This window comes from Charadrius vociferus, unplaced genomic scaffold, assembly GCF_000708025.1.
Source record: "Charadrius vociferus isolate BGI_N301 unplaced genomic scaffold, ASM70802v2 scaffold702, whole genome shotgun sequence".
NCBI lineage: Eukaryota > Metazoa > Chordata > Aves > Charadriiformes > Charadriidae > Charadrius > Charadrius vociferus.
The window spans coordinates 796886-806125 of record NW_009647433.1 but is presented as its reverse complement, the minus strand read 5'-3'; the positions used below and the strand labels follow the sequence as shown (position 1 = coordinate 806125).

The 9240-nt window shown below is 62.3% G+C and overlaps 1 protein-coding gene across 1 annotated transcript in view; it reads left to right on the top strand.

Annotated features, from left to right (window-relative positions):
• Positions 1-9240, top strand: part of TJP3 (tight junction protein 3) — a 12621-nt gene that overhangs the window by 2772 nt on the left and 609 nt on the right. Inside the window, 19 exon segments of the mRNA XM_009880601.1 lie at positions 1694-1906; positions 1992-2116; positions 2335-2437; positions 2773-3226; positions 3497-3600; positions 4569-4731; positions 4821-4908; positions 5148-5219; positions 5282-5381; positions 5383-5459; positions 5601-5757; positions 6155-6263; positions 6711-6930; positions 7266-7462; positions 7649-7744; positions 8051-8121; positions 8231-8542; positions 8651-8876; positions 9083-9146. Coding sequence (XP_009878903.1) covers positions 1850-1906; positions 1992-2116; positions 2335-2437; positions 2773-3226; positions 3497-3600; positions 4569-4731; positions 4821-4908; positions 5148-5219; positions 5282-5381; positions 5383-5459; positions 5601-5757; positions 6155-6263; positions 6711-6930; positions 7266-7462; positions 7649-7744; positions 8051-8121; positions 8231-8542; positions 8651-8876; positions 9083-9146 — 2795 coding nt within the window. The 5' untranslated portion in view covers positions 1694-1849.

Genomic DNA, 9240 nt, shown 5'->3' with positions numbered 1-9240 from the left:
GGTGTTGCGCGTTTGCCTCTGATGCCCCCCGGTCCTGCGGAAGCTGCCCCCCCGCCTATTCCCAAAGGGGCTGTGGAGGTTTCTGGCTTCCCGTGGCACCAACGTGGTGGGACCCCGGCCAGGCTCAAGGGTGGCTGAGCCACGTTGGGGAGGTGGCATGGCCCCCGCCACGGCTGTCACAGAGTCCTTGGGCACCACGGGGCTGTGCGGGTGCCACGGGACAGCGTGCTTGGGCAGCAGGGCTAGAGCGGCCGGAACTGCAGGCTGTGGCCATGGCAGAGCCATTGGCCAATCAGAGACCCCAGAGATCTGCCATGGCAGAGCCATTGGCCAATCAGAGGCCCTGGAGGTCTGCCATGGTAGAGCCATTGGCCAATCAGGTCCTGGGGAGACTTGTCACAGTACAGATATCAGCCAGTCAGAATCCAAAGCTGTGCCACAGCAGAGCTGTTGGCCAATCAGAGACCAGAGAGATCGACTGTGGCAGAGCAGCCGAGCAATTGGTGCCCAGAGAGACCTGCAGTGGGAGAGCCATCGGCCAACTGGATCTCAGAGTCCTGCCATGGCAGAGCTGCCAGCCAATCGGTGCCAGGGGATAGGGCTGTCGGCCAATCAGCACTGGGGAGATCTCCAGGCCCAGTAGTGCTGCCGTGGCCACGGCCCATTGTGCCCATGATGGGCTGTGCCTGTGCCCATGCCCATGCCTGTGCCACGGGTGGGACCCGAATGGGTGCTGGCAGCTCCGTGGTGCCCGGGGCAGGAGTGGGATGTGCCATCCGGGGACAGCCTGGTGCAATGGGGGCATATTTCAGCAGGTGATGGCTGTGGGTCTGTCCTCACTGGTCCCTGCACCAGTCAGAGGGGTGAGGACCTGGCGGCAGTGGTGGTGGCATCATGCTGCGCTGTTTGTTTTTGCATCCCCATCGCCCTGGAGAATGACTTGATGGTCTCACAGGGGTTTCCTTGGTGTGTGCACTGGCACAGATAAACCTTGGAGTCCCTGATCAAACTGGCTCCTTCCCAACCCACCCCATGGAAAGTCATGGGAGGCTCTGGGCCTGCTGTCCTCTACCCTGCTCAGGGATCCCGCGTCTCTCTGGGTTCACGCTGACATTTCCTCTGGGGAGACAGGAGCCAGTGGAGGGGCTCTCCGGGCCCATCCCAGGCGTTTCAGTCCAGACGGGACGTCACCCTGTCAGTCAGGCTTGTGTGCCATAGGTGGAAAATGTTGGATTTGGGGAAAACCCAGGGAAACCAAACGGTGATGCTGCGGCACTGGTGCTCCTGAAGTGGTTTGCAGAGCTGCTGGCTCCACTGTCGTGCCGGAGCCCAGAACAGGCTGGTGTGAGGGCACCGAAGCAGCACCCTGGGGTCTGCTGGCTCCCAGGAAGAGGGAGGGGAGCAGGACTACGAGGGCAGCGTGGGCAGGTAGTCCCAGCCACGGAGATGGGTCTTGACTTGCCCTGCATAAAACATCCCCTTCTGTGGACATGCGTCCGAGAGGACCAAGATGGTCCTCCCAAGGGGGGAATTTCATGCCGCATGGAGGCAGCTCTGGGTTTTGGAGCCAGCTCCCATGCGGGGTTACCCAGGGTGCAACACACCTGCAAGTCCCGGTGCCCCTGGTGGGTGTCCAGGCACTGCGGGGGCTCTGTCCCCTGCACCCTTGTGGTCCCTGGTGTCTGCGGCTCAGCTTTGCTTCTGCTCTTCATTGCGGCCTGAAGGGGGATTGAGGAAGGGGCCAGCAGCTGCAAAGAGGAGCCGGAGCCGGTCCGCGCCCCCGGCTGCTGGGCAGGGGCTGCCGTGCCAGCCGGCTGCCACAGTTGCCTTCCCTCGCTTGCGTTGGCTGATGGCCACCATGGAGGAGATGGTGATCTGGGAGCAGCACACGGTGACACTAAGCAAGGTGAGCACGGCCCTGGGTGGCTGCAGGAGGGGATGGAATCTGTGGGGCCGGCTCTGCCTGACCCCTCTCTGTCCATCCCCACTAGGATCCTCAACGGGGCTTTGGCTTCGCTGTCTCCGGAGGCCGGGACCGTCCTAACAGGATGACCGGGGACACAGCGGTGATCGTTTCAGATGTGGTGGCCGGGGGACCGGCGATGGGCCGGCTCCAGTGAGTGTGTGGGGACGTGGGGACATGGTGGGCGCTCGCTGCCAGTGGGGACGGGAAGCGCAGCGAATTGCTCCTGCTAGGACAGGGCCAGCACAGCTGCCACCCTGCCCGGCTGGGATGGGGTCCTCCTGGGGCAACAATTGCCCTCACCACCCCACCAGCTCCCCCAGCTGGGGGCTGTGCCTGGGGCAGAGCCACAGCTGCATTTTCCCTCCCAGGAGGAAGGATCACATCGTGATGGTGAACGGCCTTTCCATGGAGAATGTCTCATCCTCCTTCGCCATTCAGACACTTAAAACCTGTGGCAAGATTGCCAACATCGTGAGTGTGCCCTGCAGTGTGCCCTGTCCCACACACCCCGGGGTTCCTGTTTGGGGCTTGGAAATTACTGTAGAAACATCTCCTGGCAGTGGCAGCAGCACCCACATCACATCGTGATGGTGAACGGCCTTTCCATGGAGAATGTCTCATCCTCCTTCGCCATTCAGACACTTAAAACCTGTGGCAAGATTGCCAACATCGTGAGTGTGCCCTGCAGTGTGCCCTGTCCCACACACCCCGGGGTTCCTGTTTGGGGCTTGGAAATTACTGTAGAAACATCTCCTGGCAGTGGCAGCCCCCCCCACCATCCTCTCCTCCTCACTTTCTGCCTGCAGACACTGAAAAGACCGAAGAAAGTCCGCATCCCTGTGAGCAAGAGTAGCCCTGGGTCCCCCACTGTGCCCCAGCGCTATGACTCGGATGAGGACTACAGGTCGCATGGTGGGCATCCAGCCCTCCACCGCTCCTGGGATGACCTGGACCATAGCCAGGGCTATGATGGGGACTCGTCCAGCGAGAGAAGCTCTGGCCACCATCGGGATGACCGCCGCCACCACAAGCCAGTGCCCCGGAGCCGGAGGCGAAGCCAGGATAGCAGCCACTGGAGGCAGAGCCCCGGCAGTGGCTCGGATCGGAGGGGCTATAGCCGGCACCGCTCCACCAATGGCCTCAGCCACGAAGGGGACAACCATGGGCTGGCCCTGGTGTCGGGCTTCAAGCGGCTGCCCCAACAGGATGTGCTGATGAAGCCCATCACATCGGTCCTGGTGAAGCAGAAGCAGAACGAAGGTGAGGCTGTCCCGTCCCTGGGTTTTGTCACCTGATTTGTGGCCGTGCATCGCCCTGGGGAGGAAGCGATGTCTGGGTTGGTGCCAGGGTCTGGTGCATGCCCTGCTGGGTGCACCAAACCTGCCTGGCCTCAGCCTGGGGGTGCAGAGCTCAACTTTGGGGCTTGCTAGTGCCCCAAGGGGAGCCGTGGTGGGCCTGTGGGGATGGGGACCTTGAGGGGGTCCAGTGTCTGCCTGGCTCTGGCACTGTCATGGGCTCTCTCTGGTGCAGAGTATGGCGTGAAGCTGGGAAGTCAGCTCTTCATCAAGCACATTGTGGAGAGCAGCCTGGCGGCGAAGGGCAGCTCTTTGCAGGAAGGAGACCTCATCCTGAAGGTACGGTGGCCCACGGGGCACTTGCTGGGGATCTCATCTCCACTTTTCCAGTGGCTCATCCCTGGCTAGCGTCACAGCAGGCTGCTCCTCTCGGCTGCCTGCAGAGGATGGCAGCTTGGCTGGAGGCAGCAGCGTCTGGTGCCCACACCCTGCCCCGGCTTCCCAGCCATCACCAGGGACCCCGCCTGGGCTCTTGGGCACCAGCTCCCCGCAATGCCAAAGCTGCCTGGTTGAGGCAGCCCCGTGGTGTTCAACCAGGGACAGTGGCTTGTCCGACTGCCACAGCAGGATCACATCTGCCCTCTTGTCCCCATGGTGCGCGGTCCCCTGTCACATATGCGTGTCCCTGCCGAGGGAGCAGTTGGTCCAAGGAGCTCAGGTGTTCGGGCTATGTCAGGTGAAATGACGCTTAAAGTATTTGGGGAGGAAGAAATAGAGGAGCTGCTTCGTTTGCACACATGGGCCAGGCAGACCCATGGCTGCTGGGAACTGGGGCTAAAGTGACTCTGGGGCAAACGGGAGGGATTTCATCCCAGCAATCCGGTGGGAAAAGCTGCTGCACCTTGGGGAGATCGCAGCCCTGTGGTCTGCTTGGGGCCTGACTCCCTGGTACTAGTGCGTGGAAGGACAGCGCTGGGCCAAAATCAAAGTAAAACTGAGCTTCAAGCAAGTGCCTGCGGGGGTCTGCGCAGCTCCTGCCTCCACGCAGGGCCCTTCTGCAGCTAAAGGTGGGAGTTAATTAGCCTTGCTATTTTGTTTCCTCTGTGCAGGATGAGGACCTGCTGGGAGGCAGCCAGGAATGGGGACACGGGTCAGAATAGGCGAAGCTGTGGAGCTGGGGCTGCGCTGGAGGGGCTGGGAAGGGACGGGGAAGGCGGCAGTTGGAGCATCTCATGCAAGTGGGGCCTTCCTGGGGGTGGCTTTCCCAGGAGCGAGTGCCCTGAGGCCTCCCGCTCTGCCCTCTCCAGATCAATGGGGTGGCCAGTGAGGACATGTCCCTGGCTGACACCCAGAAGCTCATTGAGCAGACAGAGGGGACCCTGACCCTGCTTGTCCTCCGGGACCACCGGCAGTTTCTGGTCAACATCCCCGACACAGAAGACAGCCAGAGCGACAGCTCCCGAATGGATGGTGAGGGGACACGGTGATGGGGCCGGGGGCCAAATACACAGCACAGGGACTGGATGGTCACTAACATGTCTTCCCTCCTGTTGCTGCAGATATCTCCGACATTGACTCTGAACTGTCCCATCCACCATCCCCCGAGACCTCTCCACGACCGGCGGCTGCCAGGATGAATTCACCACCGTAAGCCCGGCTCTGTCCCCAAGAGCCCCCCTTTCCCCCGTCAGATCTCCCTGCGTTCTCTGCCTCGTTGGAGGGGCTGGTTCTCCTCAATCCCAGAGCCAGTTCACCCTGGAGGTGGGACTGCCATTTAATCCCCAGCTTGCTCCACTGTCCCTGCTGCCCACTTGGCACTGCCTGCCCGTGCCCATCCAGCACCTGCCTCTATGACCTGCCTAAATCCTGCCCCAACTTTGTTCCAGGGAGAGGAGACGACCAAACAGGGACCCTGCGGGTGACACGACTGTGGACGATGCTCGGAGCCCTGGTGAGTGAGCTCAGATCGGGCTGGGGGAGCTGAGGGCACTGAGTGGGCTCTGGGTTCCCGGGTGTCTCTGCTGTCTGAATCCCCCTGGCAGAGCTGCGCCAGCTCTCCCTGTGCCTGGGCTGCCCTGGCAGCAGCGTAGACACTGCCGCCTCCTGGACCAGCCCTCCTTCCCTGCAGATGTGCTGAAAGCCGTGGAAGGGGATAGCTGCCACAGCCCCCACGCCAGCCCCAGTGCCCGCAAGGATGGGTACGTCTGTGAGAGGTGGTGGGGAAGGGCTGGGGGAGATGGGGAGCTCCCGGCACAGGGTTGGGGTCACAGGGCTGGTGACCCCCTTTGCTGTCCCCGGCATGTCACTGCTGGGCTGACCGCAGCTACCCCTGTTGGCAGGTACAGCGCTGATTCCAGGTTCGTGCACTTTGTGAAGGCCAAGAGTGTCGGGCTGCGGCTGGCTGGTGGGAACGACGTGGGCATCTTCGTGTCGAGCGTCCAGGAGGGGAGCCCGGCTGACAGCCAGGGTCTCCGGGAAGGGGACCAGATCCTGCAGGTACCCGGGGCTGGGAATGGCTCCAAACGCTGTTGCACCCAGACTGACGCCATCACTCTTGGGTCTGAAATCCATCCCCCCGCCAGGTTTGGATTTCTCCTGCTGGCCATCGTTTTGGGTCAGTGGTGGTGCCCATGGTCTGAACCCATCGGGCTGGCTCTGCGGACACTGCCTGAGGGGACAGTCCTGTCTCCAGCACCATGCTAACACCCAGTGGGGTCCAGGCACCACCTCAGCTGGCCCAGAGTTCCTCCCCCAGGGCTACTAGGGGTTGTGGCAGGCACTTGGGTGGCAGGGACCAGTTCCCTCTCCCACCCTGCCCGGGGCTATGCTGTCCCTGGGACCCGTGCCCTCCGTCCTGCCGGTGGGGCTGTGTCTAAGTGTTTTTCTGTGGCAGGTGAATGACACCAGTTTCCAGAACCTGACCCGTGAGGAGGCTGTGGAGTACCTCATGAAGTTGCCGCCAGGCGAGGACATCACACTGTGGACCCAGAGCAAGCAGGACAGTGAGTGATGACCAGCCTCACCCTGGGCTTGTGCCTCTCCATCCTCTGTCTCTCCTAAGCAAGCGTCAGAGCTGCTGGACTTGCCACGCACTTTCTGCCCCACAGGGTGGTCCTTCTTCCCTGCACCCCCTTCCTCCTCCTCCAGAGAGGTGATGGGAAGGGACCAGACCATTCTGGTCCCCTTTGTGCCTTGGTATCCTGGAGCACGGGGGCTTTCTGGCACTGTGGCTCAGCCTGGGGAGGCCCGTGTGTGCTGGGGGGTCAGGTCCCGCTGTCCCCAGCATGCCTGAGAGAACCACGGGAGGAAAAGGTGTTCCCAATGCCCTCCTTAGCAGCAAGGGCTACCGTGGAGGCTCCCGGCCCAGCCCAGCTCCTTCCCAAATCGCTCCAGCCTCTTCCCCCTCAGCCACCTATTCTCCTGATGGTCCCTCTCACCCTGGGCTCCAGTTTACAGGAAGATGGTCTCATCCAACGTGGGTGACTCATTCTACATACGGACGCACTTTGACTTTGAGAAGGACACACCGTCGGGGCTAAGCTTCGTCCGTGGGGATGTCTTCCATGTGCTGGACACTATGTACCGGGGCAGGATGGGGAGCTGGCTGGCTGTGCGCATGGGCAGGGACCTGCAGGAGCAGGACAAGGGCGTCATCCCCAACCGGAGCAGGTAGGGATGGAGCCAGGAACGGCCCCAAGAGCAGCAGAGCCAGGGGGTGGCTCCTCAGTGAGACGGGGACATGGATGGTGGGCCCAGTAAGAGGCAGGGCAAGGGCTGATGGAGCAGTGGTGGGAAGTGTGAGCCGGTGAAATCCCTTCTCAGGGGTGATGAGGCAACTGATGCTCTGGTTGTCCAAGGTCCCAGAGGGAAGAGGCTACCACAGCCTCATGTGGCTGTGCCACTGAATGGGGACGCTGGCTTCTCCTGCCCCAATACTCAGAGCCCAGAGAGACAAAGCGGGGGGTAAATCTGGAGGCTCCAGGTCCTGAGCCTTCCCCTCCCAGGGCCGAGCAAATCGCCAGCCTGGAGTCGGTGCTGAAAGCCACGTCTGGTGCCAACCCCTCTGGGGCACGGGCCGAGTTTTGGAAGCTGCGGGGCTTGCGGGGTGCCAAGAAGATGCTGCGGAAGAGCCGGGAGGACCTGTCTGCGCTCACAAAGCAGGGCCACTACCCGCCATACGAGAGGGTGGTCCTGAAGGAAGGTGAGCACCAGGGCTATGTCCCCATCACCCAGGGGTGCCCCACTGCGGGTGCTAATGGGCTCAGCTCTCCTGGGAAGAGCGTTTTTTTTCCCATGTGCCCCTCGAGGAGCCAGGCTGCATGCCTGGGTGCTGCAAGCTCGGTCCCTGTCCCCAGCCTCCCTGAGCCAGTGTGTCTTCTCCCCACAGCCAGCTTCAAGCGGCCGGTGGTGATCCTGGGCCCCATCGCAGACATTGCCATGCAGAAGCTGAGCACGGAGCTGCCCGAGCTGTTTGAGATTGCCCGTAAGTGTCCCCTACACTGGGTAGAAATCATAGCCAGCAGCCAGACCCCCAGTGTCCAGGACCTGTGGGAACTCTTTACCTGCGGCTGTCCCAATCCTGCCTCATTGCACCCTCCCTGTGACACCCCAACGTGTTCCCTGGACTCATTCACGCTCTCTTCATCATGATACCAGTGGGGCCCCAGACATGCCCCCCCCCCTTGAGGGACACAGCCCTGGGGCAGGGCACACCCAGACCCAGCCTGGGGCTGGCGGAGATGCCATGTCGCCCCCAGCCGCTCTCACACCATGTCTCCATATCCTACAGCGAGCGTGCCCCGAGACGGGGCGTCATCCAAGGTCATCAAGTTGGACTCTGTGCGGCAGATTGCAGAAAAGGTGAGAGACCTTTCCTGTGTTCTTGGAGAGGGGTGGGTCAGGGCCTGGGGGGAAGCCCATGGCCTCCGTCTCTGTCCCCAGTGGGGCTGATGGCCATGCCCTGCCCCAGAACAAGCATGCCCTGTTGGACATCACGCCCTCGGCTGTGGAGCGCCTCAATTACGTGCAGTACTACCCGGTGGTGGTGTTTTGCGAGCCTGAGAGCCGGCAGGGCATCAAGGCCATGCGCCAGTGGCTGGCACCCGACTCTAGAAAGAGCTCCCGGCGCCTCTACGCCCAGGCCAGCAAGATGAAGAAGTACTGCAGCCATCTCTTCACTGCCACCGTCAGCCTCAGCAGCAGCAGCAACACCTGGTACAAGGCGATCAAGGACATCATCAGGACGCAGCAGAGCCAGCCCGTTTGGACAGCCGCGGAGCAGGTATGGGGCACGGGGTCCCTGTGGCAAGGCTCAGCCTGCCGGGGCTGCAGCCAGGCAGGTGATGGGGCCATGCACCAGTCCTCCCACACCTGGGGTCCCCACCCACAGGCAGATGTGGCAGTGGAGGACAGTCTGGACCTGCCGAACCCACCAAGCACGGCGGCCTCAGGCTACCTGACCTGTGATAGTCATGCCAACAGCGACTACGACACGGACGGTGAGACAGGCGCCTACACTGATGGTGAGGACGCCTACGACCAGCCTGGGCTGGCCCGCTCCTCTGAGCCAGCGCACACGTCCGTAAGCCATGGCTTGAATGAGCAGGTGAGTCCCCCATACTGGTACGAGGGGCTGGTGGGGCAGAGGAGGGTGTCACAGTGCCTGCTTATGGGGGGCTAATTCCCATCCCCTGTGGCACAAGCAGGGTGTCACCTCCAGCTGCACACCCATGCCCAGCTCTGGTTCCCCGTGGGGGAACACAGCCCAGCCCCAGGCTGGGGCACAAATCCTGCGCCTACCTCTGACCCCTCTGTCTCTCTGGTTTTTCACAGGCGACCGAGCAGCAGCGGCAGGGCCAGCGGAGCCAGAGCTATGACAGCATCAGGTACCCTGCACAGTGGGGCCAGCCGGGGGGTTAAAGCCAGCCAGCCCTGGGGCTGGGGCAGGGCCTGTGGAGGCGTTGTGGGCCGCGTCTCCCG